The sequence below is a fragment of the Pangasianodon hypophthalmus genome, chromosome 13, assembly GCF_027358585.1.
Source record: "Pangasianodon hypophthalmus isolate fPanHyp1 chromosome 13, fPanHyp1.pri, whole genome shotgun sequence".
In the NCBI taxonomy this organism is placed as follows: Eukaryota; Metazoa; Chordata; class Actinopteri; order Siluriformes; family Pangasiidae; genus Pangasianodon; species Pangasianodon hypophthalmus.
The window spans coordinates 15,348,799-15,367,392 of record NC_069722.1 but is presented as its reverse complement, the minus strand read 5'-3'; the positions used below and the strand labels follow the sequence as shown (position 1 = coordinate 15,367,392).

The following is an 18,594-nucleotide window of genomic DNA, read 5'->3' as shown; positions in this document are numbered from 1 at the left end:
TAAAGAAGGAAACTTTGGCCATCTATATATAAAACAAGCATGTTTTTCATTAGAAACATTTTAAACCAAACTTCCATAACACATTAATGAGCATCAAAAGAAGATGGAAGAGTGACACAGTGACACTCAAAAGAGATGTGGGTGCCTGCTGCTTGCCTGTGACTTGAGAGAGGTGATGGTGTCCTCCAGCTCCTGCCTGAGCTCAGCAGGCATCAGGCCTTTAATCTTTAACTCGTACTCCTGGCGTATGTGTGTGATCTATTGGGGATGATGGAGAGAAAGTGTTAGATGTCTATAAGCTCCATAACAGCACCCCTGCTAGGCTGCAGCACACTGTGATAAAAATGGTTCAACCAGCTAACCCCTCAGATGAAAATTGCAGGCTGTATATGGCTTAAACAATTATAATCTTTAAACCACAGTTCATTATTTACTAACAAATAATCTTTTGATCAGACATTTGCTCTAAGGACAAGATGCAATGTGTTGTAGGGAGAGAGCAAATGACTGTGGAAATTAGTCTAACCATCTTGTATATTATAATCGGGAAGACCAGTGGTCTGGGTTCAGAGAAATGGCCTGTTTATATTTAACCTCTCTGCAAGTCATAATCTTTTTTTTTTCTGAACAGAAGCTGACGTAACAAAACTGATATCTTTTGATTAGCACAGTGAAGCAACAACAGGAAGAAAGTCCAAAATCAAAATTCAGGGACAAAATTCAAAATTCAGTGACAATATATCTGGAAATTGGAGTGCTTCAGAAATGCAGGAATCATTTCTGTTGATCATTCGAGGAAGAAATTCTTGGTGAGAGAACTGCTATGTATTTGGGCTAATCACCAGCATGAGGACACCAGGTAAGCAGAGGAACAAAACCCTGGTGTCTCAGTTGTAATGTAAATTTAATCCAATCCATAGACGTTATACGTCATATCACTGTAAAGAAATTTAATGGCAAGTGTGAATGCATGCATTCTTGTAAAACACTGCTTGTAAAATGTTACTGTGAAAACGCCTTTAGTATGTGTGTGTGTGTGTGTGTGTGTGTGTGTGTGTGTGTGTGAGTGAAGGGGGGGGGGGGGGGGGGGGGGGGGTTTCGGGGGTACATCTGTGTGAGTTTGATTTAACTGAGTTCTGGATTTCTGTAATTAATTTAGGAGACACTTCATAGAAGAAGAGTACAAACAGTCTTTTCTTGGTATCAGGTCAATGTGTAGTAGATGAGGTCTTTTCCACATAGCCAGCACTCCTGCTTCCATCCTCCTCATTTCAGAGTTGTGACAAAAAACACACAAGATGATCAAGAAAGCAAAGTGAACTGCACAGAACCATTTTTATACAAATGGAAAAAGACCAAGCAAAGTTGGCCTCATATGAGTGTAAAGTGTTGGCAACTTTACAGCAGAGGAAATTGAGCCTACATAAAACGTTTCTTAGGGTTCATCTCCAAGAACCGTTACCATACCATGGCATCAAATTACCCCTAACATTCCATGTAATAACCTCCATCTCAATACGCTCCCCGCCTCCACCCCCCAAATATACGTCCTGAAATCCAGTACAACGTCTCTTGCACAGCACACAGCTGACGAGGCCTTGTATGCTGTACTGGCAGCCCAGCGGATAATCAGAGTCGACTGGATGACTCTCAAGGAAAAGAGCCATGGAACTGCACAGCGTGTCTGGCTGCAGGCCCATTGTGGACAGTTCTATTAGCTCAGGCTGTCTGGCCAGGGACTTGTCAGAAGCCATAGCAGAAAATGAAGTAACTTCCTCCTCAGCAGCTGTGTGCATGGAGCCACAGGTGGACAAGATTGCCTAAGTGTATGTATACCGGCGCTGTGCCGCTACAGTACGGTGAGGTGTGTGCTTGGATGCCAGAATTAAGGCAAAAGGCATGAGCATGAAGCAGCAGAAGATCACATGACAACTGAGCTCTCCTGCAGCAAAGGATCGATCATTTCTGTCTAGGGTGTATAGGGCTTTGGAATGTGGTATCATACAGCTAGCAACTCACAGGAAAATGTCATGTTAGGCAACCCTAATTGTATACCTATCTAGCTGGAACTGGACTTTTGTTGGTCTTTTATCATTTGTATAAAAATTTATATTTAAGGTACACTTTGCTTTCTGGATAGTCTTGTGTATTTTCCCCTAATGTCACAACACTGAGCATGAGGAGGATGGAAGCAGGAGTGTTGGTGATGTGGCAAAGGCCTAATCTACTACACATTGACCTGGGACCAAGAAAAGAATATTTGTACTCTCCCTCTTTGAAGCAATTCCCAATCCACTCTTTGTATGCTGAAAGATTAATTACAGAAAGTCAGAACAATCAGTAAAAACAAACTCAGGTCCAGGACATTCAAAAACTGATCGAGCATGAATACAATTTTGGTGAAAGCTATGCAGGAGGGCTGAACAACATCTGCCTTGTGATTGGTGAGAGTAAATCTTATGCATTTTAAGATCACCCACTTTAAGTACAAAAAGCTGTGCAAAGTAGATGTAGAAACGGGAATGTCACAAGTTATTTACAAAGTATTCAGCATTCACTCAGGAATCATGGATGTGGTTCCCATGGAGCTTATTGGACTATTTTTTTCCAAACTGCCACAACTTTATGTCTTTTACACGTTTATCCCTTTAAAGTCCTCTTTTTTTTAAGCTCTCATCAACATTGTCTCAACGTAACGTTGTTACAATGAAACTGAAATTTGCATGATCTGATTGATATAAACACTGCATGTAAACAAATAGCTCTTGCAGTCATTATATCGGACGGATCCCTCCAAAGCAATGCAGCATGATGATTCTCAAGCCCTATAGAGAAACAAGTGACAGGGTTAAAGCAAAGTTAAAATACACAGATTGCTAAAAATTACAACTTACATGAGGAGTAGATGAAGACCAGATCATAGGTGCTATAATGTTATCTTGGCCAAGACCAAAACAAAGTCCAACTCTTTAGATCAACTTTGCATTTTCAGGTCTAGAGCACAGCACTGCTGAGGTTTCTTTTCCCTAGCTAATGAGTTGAATCAAGCATGATGTCTAGAACATTTTTTTAGGCCCAAAATAAGGCCAACTGCACCAAGAAGAAGAATCCAGACCAGGCTTTCATGGTCTTGACCTCAAGAGCAAGACCTCTGGCAGACTTCAAAAGTTGGGCTCTTTGGATAATGTAAATCAATGGGAGGGCCAGACATTGATGGTGAACTTAGTATGGAATGCCACTGACAAGGCTTTCAGTGAGCTCCCTATCCTCAGAGATAACTATCCTGCATGCATAGAGGCCTTTCTCTGTTTCAGTGAATGGGAGGCAATGACAGCTCCTGACAAACACCAGGGACGGGGGTGGAAGTATGGCGAGGGTCACTTCGAGGACACCGGCTGATCAAACTGCTCTTAAGGCTTTTGTCCTTGTTGATGGGACAAAGTAAAGAGGCACTAGACACCACAATTTACCAACAGTACCAAACATGTAATCTATCATTTTAAGTGTCTCTCTCTTTTTTTGCTCTTGATAAAACACTCCTCATTTGAACATAAAAAAAAAAAAAAAACAGAAAAATCTCCCACCAACGAGCTCACTGTTAAAATGACACCATTTCATCTATATATAGCATTCCATTTGACTTTGTTTGGCACAGTGTGGCACAAACCAGGGTTTTTGACAGCTGCCAACTGAAAGGAACAAGACCTCAGCCCTCAGAACATTCAAATAAAGTTTGTCAGGTCGTCAAGAGCTTGATGTATGTTAATGAAGTGAGGGAAGCTGTGTCGGGTGCCGGTTTTGGGGCTGTTTTATGTAGCATGAGCGTGTTTCAGAAAGAAACATGAGAAATGACAAAAAGGCATCTTATCAGATGCAAAGGGGTTATATCAAAGCCTGCGCCAGTCACAACTTTTGTCACATCTGGAAGTAGGAGTTCAGTGGGGAAGTGGTTGTTATTGTTTTTTTTTTTTGTTTTTTTTTTTTTTTCAAATAATACGTAGCTTTGCTATGATCAGAAAAAGCTTTTTTCATGAGAGTAATATATGGAGAAATGAGAAATCAGAGGAGGTGCTTCATGACACTTATGAGGCACACATGTGGCTTATGAAGTGTTGGTCATATGGAAAGCAGCTCCAAAACCAGGTTCAGCTTCGGAATGGGCTGGCTAATGGAAAGTGACTGCATCCACTCAGTGGAGCTGTTGCAAGCTTCTCTGACAAGTCCAAATGATCTCAGGTGAGACGCTAGGTTTCAAAGGGAAAGTTCTGTCAAATGTACTGACGTCAAACGAATCCAGCTTTATTTCAAGATACCACATTAAATATATATATATATATATATATATATATATATATATATATATATATACATATATATATATATATGTACAATGATATATAACCAGTCTTACTGGGCTGGCTTTTACATATTACATATGCTTTGGATTATGTACGAACGTTTTCAAGCCAAATTTACCATTAAGACAGACATTTAGTTCAAAACAAGATGAAATAAACTGGGGGTGTAATGCAATGCAAGTGCTCAAAATATTACTATCTGTTTATATTTTTGGATTTAAACTGGAAGTGGGTGTGGTCTGTTTTTTTCCTCTACTATGCCCTGGAAACACTGGAAAACACAGAAAAAACAAGCCTTTATTCAACTTTATTCAACTCCTGAACCACATGCCCTTTGGAACTTTCAAGCTTTCTATCTTCTATCTAATGTGACTGAGTAAGCAAGCAAACTCTGTCTTTCCCAAGTCAAGAAACGGTTATTTATATTCAACAACAGTTTCCACTGATTAATATTTTATCCCATTTTCTTTACTTTTGGGGTTTGCTACAATCCAGAAAGTTCAGAAACATTTGCTGGACAAGTTACCAAAATCTACTAAAAGCTGGAATGCAGTGCTGCCTAAATGGGGAACTCAGAGTCTAAATGAGGTCCTTTATGGAGCATTTCATAATAATGCTCTATGATTTTCTGAGAAGACTTTCTTTTTTTTTTTTCCTGGGTAGGGATTTTGAATCCTGTCTCCGCCCTGTGTGCGCGGCATTTGCAGGTTCTCCCTGTGCTTCGGGAGTTTCCTCCAGGTACTCCGGTTTCCTCCCCGAGTCCAAAGACATGTGTTGTAGGCTGACTGGTATTTTCAAAATTGTCCGTAGTGTGTGTGCGATTGTGCCCTACGATGGGTTGGCGCCCCGTCCAGGGTGTCACCCGCCTTGTGCCCCAAGTCACCTGATATAGGCTCCAGGCTATAAGAAATATATGGTTTTAGAAATATGGTTTTAATTTGGAGGTCAGTCAGGCAGTGTTTGGGTCAGGCTACTAGAGAAACCACTGACTTAAAAAAAAAAAAAAAAAAAAAAAAAAAAAAAACCACTAATGCATCTCCTATTTGTACATATACATTTAACCTGGCCACTCTGCTCGTTGGTCTTTGTCGCATGAGCAGAGTGGCCAGGTTAAATGTATAATATCCACGTATTGCACATACTGCAAATCAGAAAATGAGTGTGCACCACTGTTAACTTGTTTTCCAGGCAAAGGCTGAGAAAAAGGAAGAAAGATGCATCTACCTTTTCCTATGCCTGAAAAAATCTTTTTTGTGTGTTTACTGAGTGGGGAATTTTGCTGAAACCTGACAACCTACAAGCCCACAAGCTTTCCACAAGCTGTCCTTTCAAGCTCCACACGATTCATCTTGCAGGATCCCACTCCCGGTGCACGCACCTAGTCTGAAGCTTTCTGCCAAGAAACAAACAAACAAACAAACAAAAAAAAAAAAAACCCGAACAGTCCATCTGCCTCCTATTCATATCTGTATTTGTATTAGTTTAAGATGCATTATCTGTTCAATCCAAATAATTTATGTCCCTAACATGAACACAACCAAACAAAAATGTAATAAACATGTATATATTGGAATTCAAAGGCATAACAGTGAAAATTAATATGTGATAAAATTAAAAACCATATTCCCAAATTAGCATTTTTTTTTTTTTTTTTTTTTGGAGAGTTTGCTCCTCTTCAGCGCACAACAAACCCAATCCATTAAGAAGTTTACCTTCTCTTTAAGAGGAGATAGCATAGAGGAGGACTGTGTCACCTTGCACCATGCATTATCAAACACTTTTCAAGCCTAATCTTTTTATCCAGCATGGCATGCTAGTCTGCACAGCACTGTATGAGGCTGTTGCCGACATTTTATGCCAAGCAGGCACGAAAGGGCCTGGAAGAGACTCGCTGGAAGAACATCTGTTTGAAGTCTTGGCAGAAAGAGGGCTTTTTTATGCTGTGGATAGTATTACAAAGACATGTCTTGGAAGATAAACTGGGACAATATCAGCATGGAAAATAGAGAGTAGGCCCTTCTGCCTCTCTTTCCACACATATTTACGTGACTGAATACACACGCAGGCACACGCACATGGAGTGTGTGCATGATGACCTGGGGAGGGATGTAGACTGGTATGCAGGTTTATGAGGTGGGAGTAGATGTGCTTTGCAGGCTTTCCTTCACTAAGGAAGGCTGGAGAGTTCATTCGATGAAGAGGGGAGGCTCCCTCGTCAAGTGTTAACACCAGTTCTGGATGTGCGCAAACGCTTGCAGATAATAGTATCAGAAGACAATAAGAGGGAGCTGTTTCCAACTCGTGCTTTCGGTTAATGCTAAAGGTCTCCTCCTTCACACAACATGCAGATGCTATAGGCAGTCTAGCCAATTGAGTGATGACCCTAATTATCTGTTGTCTGGACTATGCTTGCTATAACTCATCCAGAAAAAGTCAGTGATCTATTAGTGTTCCCTTAGATAAAAGGAATTTTTGGTGCTCCATGGAGCAAGGAAGGTGCCAATTCTCTGCAGCTGCTATGAAGTGTGAGCCAGATTCTTGTTCAGCAGATGCTCTGGTGTTCTCTGTAAAGGCACAAGAAGTGTTCGAGATAGCAAGATGTGCTTGCTGCAGCTACACCAAAAAGGTTGTCTCAACAATATCAACAGATCTCCTAATCTAATAATTTGTCTAATTTACACTGCTCTTGCTATGTGTCAAGGTCAAAGAAGACCTGTTATTAGCTGAGCGTCCTCTGAAGCCAGGGAAGGCATTTTTGCCCTGGGGTGCTGTCTCTTGAAGCTGGTTCTTCAATAATGTGAGGAATGTACGTGGGTGCAGATCAGTGACTATGAGCAAGACCTCAACTGGCCCTGTAGGACTGAGTGGTGGGGGTGTGTTTGGGAGTCCTGAGCTTTGGGAGTCCCTGTGGTTTAAAAAACGCACCTGTTCCTGGGTCTCCAGCTCCCGGCTCATCAGTTTCTTCTCTGCAGTGCGCAGCTGCTTCTGCAAGCTCTCCACCCGCTCCTGGAGAGCCTGCAGAAAGGGATGGAGAAAGTGGGAGAAGAGAAAAAGAGACAAGTCAAGAGAAAGCTCAATCATTGTCTGCATCACATTTGTCAATAAATTTCAATCTGGTTGATAGTACAATACAGTAAATCTGTCGCAAACTAGCAGTGGGAGATAAGGTTCTCTGTAGAAACGCACATGTCTGCCTTTCTTCTCACCAGAACAAAATCTGAAAAGGATTTTAAGAAATATGACTCATTTTCTACTGTGAGGACACATAAGAGCAGAACAGATCAAGGATTCCTCTGTAGCTCAACGCCTACAATCAATAGCAACAGAAAGACAGAGCGTGGTTCCTGCCTGGCACATTGAACCAGATGTTTCCATCACACATCTGTACTCTTCGTTTTGGATTACAACTCATAAAAACAGAGGCAGTAACATGTGGCTCTATACAGAGAGGGCCCTTCACAGAATGGGGAGCTGGGATTGATCAGTCACTAGAAGGTTACTTGTCCACTGTGTGATAGGGTAGGTGCTTGGAATAGAAATGGCTTATAAAGCACTGGAGGTGTGTGTTGAGTCTGTTTAAGCAGTGGTTTTTAGCGTCAAATGTTAGTTAAACCATTTGCAATTTACGAGTTCAGTGTCTGATGTAGAGTGCTAGCAAGATTATATTACAGAAACTTTTTTATAAACTGGAAGAAAGCCATCACCAAATGTGCTTTCTTTTAAACCCATAATGTCACTTTTCACAGTGCTGTGAAGACGGTTGCAGCTCATAAGGCGTATGTCCCCAAAACACTGGAGCCATCTAATTCTGTTTTTCCTTTCTTTCCTCAAACCACAGCTTAAAATATTACTCTTCTTGCAATGTATGGTGGTGGTGCTTTTGAATTTTTTAAAAATTCTTTTGACATCTAAGTACATATATATATCAGATACTGTATTTGAATAGTTTTCTCAAAGGTTACTTAAATTTTTCATGCATCATGTACAACTGTTGGGCACTTTAATATAACACTGGGCTTGGCAAAATGGTTTTGGGCTTTAAGTAATCACCACATAAATAAAACTTGGCACAATGTTGCAGTGAGTTAGAGGTTACAGTATTACATCTTTTAGACTGTTAGTACTTCATCGTCCTAACTCACACTCATTCAGGAATAACTACTATTGTGTCCACCTAATCTTGAAAACTTTTTAGTCAGCCCTGGTGTAGGTTTCCATTTCTCTTGAAATGAGTGGACTTCAAGAATTCAGTCATCTTCATGAATTCAACAGACTACTTTACCAAAAAGACTGCAGAGTTGTACGGTGTCATAAACAAATGTATTCAAAACCATAATGAACTGGATTTTTCTTTTAAACTTGCTGCCATTGTTGTGACTGTTGTCATGTACTGTGTCTGTTGTGTTGTGACTGTTGTCATGTGCTGTGTGTCAAATCGAAAAATATGACCTTACATTTAAAAGTATTTAGTAATCTACAAGATCCAGAATATTCATGTGAAATCCATTTTTCCCACAAGTTTGAAAGCTATGAGGTTTTTGAAATTGCAGTACTTACCCTAATAGGGAAATCACTTAATGTTACTACCCAAAAACTGTCTAGAATAGTACACGACTATGCCATTTGAACCTTAGTTGTAGTTTGTTCAGTCTGTTATTGCCCAGACTATTTACACTGGTAGTGCACTACGCACACACGTTGGACGTGCACAGCCGATTTGCTGAATGAATGCATCCCGCCACTAGGTGTACACATAGTTAACATGAATTACTATTTGAAAATCTCTGTGGCTGGCAAATCTCTACCGTGTCTCCTTAACTACAGTACACAGGCTGCTACTCCCCAGCAGGGTAGCATGCCGCAGTGATGGCAAGTTCCAGAAGTGTGATACAGCCCTGGTGTCGCACTGCTTCCTGGAAACCTGCTGGCAGTCATCAGTAGGAATCCTTTCATGTGGTTTTCCCTGGACTGATGAAGTGAGCCAGATCAAGCTTGAGAGAGGATGGAAGAATGGCTCTTTCCTTATCTTAAAGAGGAACATCATTCTCAGCCTGTAGAAACATGACATTTGAATGATTCATGTTGGGGTACAGTAGTACAGTGTAGGTCCTTTGGTTGCTTCATGGTTACTATTCAGAGCAAAAGGAGGGTCTTCATAGCACGTTGAGAGACATCAACAAGACTGACAGCTGCTTTTAAAGAGGATTAGTGGTCTTTGCTTGTTTCAGGCTCATGTTTTATCTGGTCTTGTTGGGCTCTGGCCTGCACTGACTAGTCCTCCATATTATTAACCTCTAATACAATCATGCGTCTGCTTGGTGGTCCTAGATACACCAGCTCTACTGTTTTCTCTTTCCGTATTTCCCAAACTTTCCTGACGGGCCAGGGGAAAGGTGCTACAGCCATACAGCTGTTGTTCCTCTCGGCGTGAACGCAGAATTTGCTATGGAGAACCTCTCCAAACAGGATCCAGATGGCCAAGGTGATATGCTTTTTATCAGCCTGCCAGTGTGGGATCAATCTCAACAAGCAGTAAATGGGGAAGGCTCATTTTCCTGGAGGGGGTAGGGTTGGGGTGTATAGAGTAGAGAAAGAGAGAGAGAGAAGCTGTGGCTATGTGCTTTATTCTCACCTGTTTTCCAATAGATTGGCTTCTCTAACAACTGTTTATTCTCTGAAGATTAGTGTAGTGCGCACACACACACACACACACACACACACAATATAAATGCAGTACACCTGTACAGACCTGCAGGAATGCCAAGATGCAAGCGATGAGATTTAAAAGGCTTCAGACACCCCCACCCCCCTACACACCCACACCCACACCCACACACACACACATACATACATACACACACACACACACAAGTTTACATACACCAACAGACAAAAAAAGGTGAGATTCAAGTAGCCTTTCCTGGGTGGTCCTTCTGTAAAGATAAGGCAAGTATGTTTCCCCTGGGTAAAAGAAAAAAGCAAAACGGAGAGGGGAAATACTCACAGGCCCCTTTTAAACTGTAGTGTGTGTTTTGTGCACCGTAGTGCACTAGATTTCGCTTCATGTGGAATTTCTATTTGCAGCATGGTTTCTCTAAAAAAAATGTCCTTTAGATCCTTTAATGACAACAAGATCCTTTAATGACAATGAGTAAGACTACATCGAATCTTGAAAAACCCTTACACACACACACACACACACACACATACGGGGAAACTCAAAATCCAGGGGTAGGACTACTGTTGCTTAGCTCTCATAATCCGGTTGGGTTGATTGTTAAAAGTTCATCTGAAGTAGACTTGGTGCCCCTTCCCACACCCGCAACTTTGGAAACAAAACCTATACCCTTGCATGCACCCATTAAAGCGACTGGGTTGGTGTAATTCTCTACAGCTTCATCTGTTGTACTGCAGCACTACCAGTGCCAAGCTATAAAAAAAAAAATAATAAAATGATGGGGCCCTTGATGAACATAGCTGTCAATCGAAAGTCGAACGCAAAGCCAGTTTACTGCTATTCCGTGGAGCTACTGCAACAACAGCTGTATGTCGCTAGAGACAGCTGCGATTTCTGATGTTTGCATTTGCTAAATGACAAAGGATGGGGATAAGAGGAGCCCAAGAGCGCGAAAGAAAGAGAAAGGAACAGCAAAAGAGGTGGAGGGTGCTGGAAGAGATTTAAAGGTTTGCTTCATTTCTCCCCTAGCACAGCTGGATATAAAGGAGGGATTGGGTTTGTGTGTCTTTAAAGCTTTCTTTCTTCCTTCCCTCCTTGCTCTCTCTTTGTTTTGTTCTCTGCGGTGGCTCCGGTGCTGTGAAGGCCGCTTACATGCCTTGCCTTTCAAACAATAACAGTTCAATACCCCCCTCCTCTCCCCGGCTTCTCCCGCCAAGGCCTGTGCATGCCAGCACGTCCTTTAGAAATCCTTGAACAGACTCAAAACACAAAAGACAGTTTGTGGCAAGAGAGGGAAAAAAAAAGCGTCCATGTACAGCGTGATATAATTAAAGTAGACCTGATGCTATAAAGCTCTGTACCAGAAAAAGGAAAAAACTGAAATACTGGAGGAAACTCATTTCTGGCTTCACTATGCTACACTTTGGCCAGCAAGTAACATAAAGCTCAGTTAAAAGTGGAGGGGGAAAAAATGGGAAGGTGTGGTGGTTGGTACAAGTGCTAAGTGATGGTAGAAATGAATGAAACAGGCTGCACATTGTGCTACTATCCTAGAAAAACAGAAGAAGAGAGTGACAAGTTCTGAGGCTTTTCTAAAGCAGGATGCTGGAATGTTATCTCGTGCTGCTTCCTGTGAAGTTGGACATTCAGACATTCGTTTTCTTTGCTGAGAATCGCCTTAAACACTCATCACTCAACAATTATCTCTTTCCCACACCCCCACAGCACACATGGAAGACTCGTATCATTGTGGGGAACATCACTGTTATTCGCTTTCTTCTGAATAAGAAACACTTCGTTCTTGAGGTTCAAAAGAAAACTACAGGGATTGGGAATCGATCTCACATTGCTTTTTGGGATTGATCCACCATACTGTCTGCATGAACTATTTGATTACATCAAGCAAATAAAAGGGAGAATTGTTTGTTGGTTGGGGTATAAAGTATACATCTGGTGTAAAATCTAAAGGCTGCAAAGGCCTTTAGTGAATCAGTTTAATAATGTATTAATCCTTGACAAACAATAAATAGACTAATGATCATGAAACACTATCTCCTATTATGCGTGTGACTTGACTGCTTATTCCTTTGAACAATTAAAAAAAAAACTGAAATCACTCAAAGATCATGTTTAATCTTCAAATATTGGATAACATTACACAGATCCACAGATTTGGACAAAACAGTCATTCGGACAAAAACAAGTTAGTAGAGGTGTAATGATACTGCATACTGCAAAAAAAATGAAACATGTACCTGGAAGTCAGAAGAGGCAACAGGGGGGTTAAAAAAAAAACTAAGCACGCTTCTCCTAAGCACACTGTTTTCCCTGAGCTAATACGCCAGCATACTAGCAGCCATGGCTATGTTTGATGTGAACACGATCTGAAGTGCTTGACCTTTTATTTTATTATTTTAAACATCTATGAGTCAGTGAGCTCAAGGAGTCCTCTTCAGGTTAATATGGTCCGAACGGGAGATTTCCAAGTTTTCATTACATGCACTAGTAGCCTGTGTTTGGCTGGATGTGAAAAGTAATTATCTTTCTAACTATGAATATGAAAGCTTATTATATAATAACAAAAGCAGTCATGATTATTCACTGTTTTTACATTGCCCAAGCTGTTAGTTGTCTGCTTCAGATGAATAAATAAACAAGCTGAATAAATAATCGTGATTATTCTTTTAGCTATCATCATGCAGCCCTAATAGTGTCTGCGTCCTATCATGTATCCTCTACTAACCCGAGTTTGTGTTTGCACTTGTTTGTGTATGTGTGTGTTGCTTGCCAGAGCTTTACTCCACTTGCTGAGCAATGCTGCATTTACCACAGTACATCATCCACAGTAGCAATTACACTACATCTCTCTCCCTGCTCTCTTGTGAAGGCTTGAGTTGGGGGGCAGGCAGCCTTTTCTTTTCTCAAATCTGTGAGTCAGAGCCGCAGTGCATGTCAGGACGCATTTTCAGCTCAGGCATGCTTGAACCAGAGTCCGTCTTCCCACAGCTCCACTCTACTACTGCCTAAAGGAAGCTGGATGTGACCTGAACCCCGTCAGCTCCCATCTGCCTGAGCAGACATGTGGGACCCATCGGATTACTGAGACTCCTAGTGACTCATAGTTTATAGTGCACTGAGGAGAAGAGTATCAGCATGTGAAATAAAGAGGGAGAGGTGTGTGTGCGTGTGTGTGTAAGAAAAAAAGGAGTAAAAAATAAATAATGTACCCACCACATGGTGATGAGAGAACCTTATAAAAGAAAGCAGAGGATGGAGTCGAAGTGTGTTCTTGTGTTTTCACATCCAGGCAAATGTGAAGGAGTTCATTCCATTTTGTGTCATTTAGACTTGCAGCATTTTTCTAAGAAAGATCATTCCATCATAAGATGGAATAAGATGTATAACAGCAGTTCTTTTATACAATGGATTTTGTAGAATTTAGGTTTTAAACACTTGAGAATCTTCTCTCATTGTTGGTGATTCACTCCCAAGTGACCAAATCCTGGACTGTGTCAAACTTTCCTTCTCACTAAGAATGGTTATCAACTACTTCCTTTCCAAATCGTCCAATTTCCAACGGTTGTTGTTCTACATTGATATTAGGCTTTCTTCCTGCTACCGTTTCATTGTTCTAATGCTGTCAATCAGTAGTTCTTTTTTGGCCAATTTTTTTTTTTTGGCCAGAGTATCCCGTTTCAACTCTCTTTAAAGCCAAGTGCTCCTTTCAGTGGAGTTTTTAAAGGCATATTATTTGATACTATAAAAGATGTTTTCAATTAAGTTTAACTATGGAAGAATATTTAAAGTGTGTATAAGCTAGTAATGAATAAATAATTTAATAATAAACAGTGAGAGAAATTCCATTCCCACACAGTCATCTCAAAACTGACACTATTTTTGAGTTTCAGTTTTGGTTTTCTTTTTAGCTGGTCTTTTTTTTTTTTTTTTTTGTAAGCCTCTCCAATTTTGCTGTCATTGTAGCATGTCCCATTAGGGATTTTGTTGTATCACACAGCAACAAAATATATTTAATTATAAAGCCAGTTTCAAGTCATGATAATTAATGTACAATACAGTCATTAGTTATTAAATCAGTTTAATCATATTAGTACTTCTAATTATTGATCTAATTTATATATTTCTGTAAACATGCTTTGTGACAATGTTCAGTGCTAAAAGTGTTATACAACTAAAATTGAATTAATTACATTAATTAAATTAATTTCTGAAAAAGTATTAGTACTGTTTTTTTTTTTTTTTTTTACCCTAAAAAGACATGGTTTTCGTTTTAAGTACCTTTTTTTTGTACCTCCAAGTGTGGATACTCCAATTTGAGAAACAGAGATTTGAATCATCCACCTTGTAAAGTAAGTATGCTAAAGGATTTTCTAATTCAACTCACTAGATTGTGTTTGCACCCTTTTCTGATTAACTACCACTGAACTGGCGTAAAAGCACATATGTAAATAGGGGTAACGAAACATCTGATTTAAACAAAAAAATCTGACTTAAATAAGAGGAACCTTTCCTCTTACCTAATCACATCTTCCATGATGCACAACATCTAAAATCCAACTTTTCCAGCTACTACATTTGACAAATGATTGACAAAGGTATATCGCAATGGCTATTATAACTGGATGACTTCAATGGCAAACACCATTAAGGGCTTTAAGGGCTTTCAGTGTTATTTTAACCCAAAGGATACATATAATGATAAAAAATACATTAAGTAACACTAAAACGTTTGACCACCTTTTTAAATTTTATCAAAATATCTATGGGTTGAACTCAGAAATGTCTTGTCTTGAAGCACATGTGGGTTCTTAGAGTTTTTCTTAGAGCTGAGACCTTAGCTGCTCTACCTGTGTTGCAACATTTTGTTGAAAGTTATGAAGTAATTTGTACAGCATGAAACGGCACAGACAATGGCAGCAGCCATTGCTGGAAATTTTCTAGCATGTTAAATTATTATTATTATTATTATTATTATTATTATTATTATTATTATTATTAAACCACTGCCATGATAATCAATAAAAAGCTAAAACCCACTGGGTAGTGGGTTAACACAATGTTCAGTCTACTAAGGAGAATAAAGAATCTGCTAATAATCAGTGTGTATAATCCTTTAGAACAGCAATGCTAGCATTAATACCACCACCATCACTGCTGCTGTTGTAGTTGGTGTGACTGACTCATACATGCAGCCCTACCCAGAAGGAAAAAACATACCAACAAGCCAGGACCAGGAGGGGAATCATTTTGATTATGCTGGCTATGGATGTGATGTGGGACATTATTTTCCTTTCAGATACTGGTAGTGGAAGCCCAATGTATAGCCTTGTGTTTGGACTCCCTAAACTAGTAAAGTGGTAAAGTGGTAAAGGGATGACAGAGTGCTGGAGTACAAAAAAAACTGGGGGAATACAACTGGCAGGAATGGATCGATGTCACCAGTTGAGCATCAGTTTATTGACCACTTGTTCTCTCAGGTCAAACAATCAGAGCTTAGAGAAGTGTGGCTCGTAGCAGGAGGACTGGAAGGGCCAGCTAGGAACCTTGTGTGTGGCTTAGGTGGGTTCTGCACTTGCAATGATTGTTCGTTCACTCACTCTCTTTAATCTAGTCATAGCCTCCAACATGGAGGATGCAGCACGTGTTAATGTCAATCAAGCTGTTAAAAAGAAAGAAAGAGATTTGGACTTATTCTAGGTTCTGCTCTTTCAGTATCAAATGAGTGGTACAGTGAGTGCGAGACACTTATTGGTAAGATCAGTTCAGCAAGATGATTATGAGTGCTAATCTGGTGAAAATACAAGACCAGAAAGAGAGGCTGAAAGAAAAACAGTCAGAGCTCGTATAAAGCTCTTAAACACTTCATCATGAGATCTCGCATTGTGAGAACACGGACAGCTCTTCAGTTGTTTAAAGTAACAAATTGAAAGGCTTAACAGGTGGAGGAGCAGGCCAGGCTTCTGGCGTCCCCAGCAGTGATGTGTGCTGCAAAAAATCCTGCACGGCAACTGCTGCCATATTTGCATAAACCCTTTGAGGCTCTCTGCTTAGACCATGCATGAACTGTTTTTCAAAAATTCGATCGTAGTCAACCAGTCCACACCTTTTCCCTCCACAAGGAAAATGAATACGGCCCACTTGGTCATTTGAGTTTGTGCTGCTGTTTCTGGTGACTACAGGTGAGCAGTGAGTGTGGTATGACACACCAGCAGTATTTATATGTACACCTTTCACACATTGTGTCTTTGTGTCTTTTGTTCTCTAGTCATGTGTTAACTTTGTTTTGTCATATCCACTTGTCATTCTCCTTGCTTTTGTTACAGTCATGAACTGAGACTGTAACTGAAATGACTAATTCAAACAAAATATTTTAATTGTTTAACATTTCATTATTGATTGCCTTTGGGCTTGGGTGCTTGGTATATTTTGGACTCCGTGCATATTTTGCGAGTGTGTACCTAGTTTTGTTTGCCTGTATTTATGCTTTAGTTGGATCTGACTTGTGAGGAATTCGTTTTGAGTGCATTTTGTGAAATAGAACCAACTAAGAAAATACTGCAGGCAGGTGCAATCAAAAATAACTGTGGAAATGGATGGGATTGGTCAAAATTTCTGTGGGAGTGGGCTTCAGAGTCCGTGGTGCTAGTCAAAAGTGGCAACATTAATTTATAGCCATAAATCATTAATGGTAAAAGGTAAAGCATGAAGAGGTATTTGCAATTCAGTCAGGTTAGTTACTTTTCCAGAATGTTATAAGTACAGAATTTTAGGTAACTGGACCTTGTGCATATAATAAGCCACCATGTTCAAAGTCATCAGTCACTGTTAATCCAGCTGAGGCAAAAAAAAAAAACCCCAGACTCTCTAAAACCAATGTTTTGGATAACTCACTTCGCAGGATCCATGCTTCTAGCCACCTGCTCAGGCTCATAATAAAAGGATGATAGAAGTCTAGCTCAGGGGTACACCAGGCAGGATGATGTCCTAGTGCGTCCACGGTAATCGCACTACTACGGTTTTGTGGATGAGCCTGCACTTCAGGGAGTGGTGCTTTGTGTTTTACGCCATTTAGCAATGAGAAGCACTCATGACATAGGAGTTAACACGTGGTTAAGGAAAAACAGATGACAGTATTCAAGAACTTTTGGAAAAAAGAAAAAAAAAAAGATATTTCTTTTGACCAGCAAGACATTACTCAAACTGATAAGAGTTTTATTATCTCTATTCTCAGACATATGTTCTTGTTCTTTCCTGAGAGAACGCATTATTGATGTGGATGAAGCTACACCAATTAGACAAAGCTTTTATCACGTCAGTGAGGAAAGATGGAAGGTTCTTGAAGTTCAATATCTGCTCACAAACAAATGTGCTGAGCCATCTTTCCCCAACTGCGTGTCTTGGGTGTAAAGATGACGATAGCTTACGATCTCGTAGATTAATTTGAGGGGAATGCTGGCACTTCAGGTCTTTCCCTCTGCCTTATATAGTGTTATATAGCACTGTGTCGAACAGGTTGGGATAACCAAATCCACTTACTAAAGGGGTACTGATGAGTCCCTTTGTCAATGCGTTTGTGTGGTATGGTATAAGTTACAATTTTAAAGTACTCCATGACTGAAAAAGATCTTCTGGACTTGGTTCAGGCATTTCAACATTTTGAAGTTTAAGTTGAAGGTGCAACTTGTTTGGGTGTGTATTGTGTCCATAACCCGCTGACATTTCTCACTTCCCTGCAGAACCCAAACCACTGACTAATGCACTGATGTATCCGCTTGCAGCTATGCAATTTGGAGACACGCCATATAAAGAGTGCGGAGAACATTATAAAGGGTGCACAGTCTTTGGCTCCAGCCTAATAAAGCTTCATGATGTTTGGGCTCCATGATCTCTAGCCATTCACAAGCTTGTCTTGCCTTTTTTTTTTTTTCAGGATTCTGCTTTTCTACAGGTGACCAGGACCACAAGTGTGTGATTACAGATGAGACATTTTGGCATGCATATTACCAGAGTTGCATTTATAAAGACTTCCACTAGCATATGCTTAGCTCTTATTTCATCACTGGCATAGCATATCTAAACTACGCTCTGTCTAAATGCGCTCGCCTGTCAGCCTCCCACCTTGTACCTTGCATTTCCACAGGTCTGCATTTACAATAAACCCCAGCTGTCTTGTCATCTCCAACTGTTGTCCTCTTTGCTTTCGTGGCAGCACTGAGCTTTGTTTTTAACCATGTGTGAGAGAAATCACAGCGATGCAAATAACATAGCTCCGTGCTAAAGCCAGTGGAGTGTGAAGTGTAGCAACCACATGGTGCCATTTTGTGTCTTAAGCAGCTTTGAGAGAAATGCAAACAATCAAAGTAAGGAGAAGGCTACAGCCTCCTTTCTGGAGATTTAGGTTAAACACCAGGGAGAGAAAGGGACATCTGATATGAGTTGCTGTGCTCACAACAAACATTTAAGGATTATTGCACTCAAATGCACTAGACTTTGATGTTCTTGTTTTTTCCACCCCTTTCATTTTTTTTTTTTTTTTGTTTC

The 18,594-nt window shown here is 40.3% G+C and overlaps 1 protein-coding gene across 7 annotated transcripts in view; it reads right to left on the bottom strand.

The window, feature by feature from the left end:
- The window catches only part of cep112 (centrosomal protein 112), a 137,899-nt gene that overhangs the window by 5,050 nt on the left and 114,255 nt on the right, over window positions 1–18,594 (bottom strand). For all 7 annotated transcript variants that reach the window (XM_053239046.1, XM_026916234.3, XM_053239044.1 and 4 more), the window contains 2 exons: window positions 7,284–7,373; window positions 157–258 (listed from right to left, as the gene is read on the bottom strand). In XM_053239046.1, coding sequence (XP_053095021.1) covers window positions 157–258; window positions 7,284–7,373 — 192 coding nt within the window. The remainder of the gene's footprint in view (window positions 1–156; window positions 259–7,283; window positions 7,374–18,594) is intronic.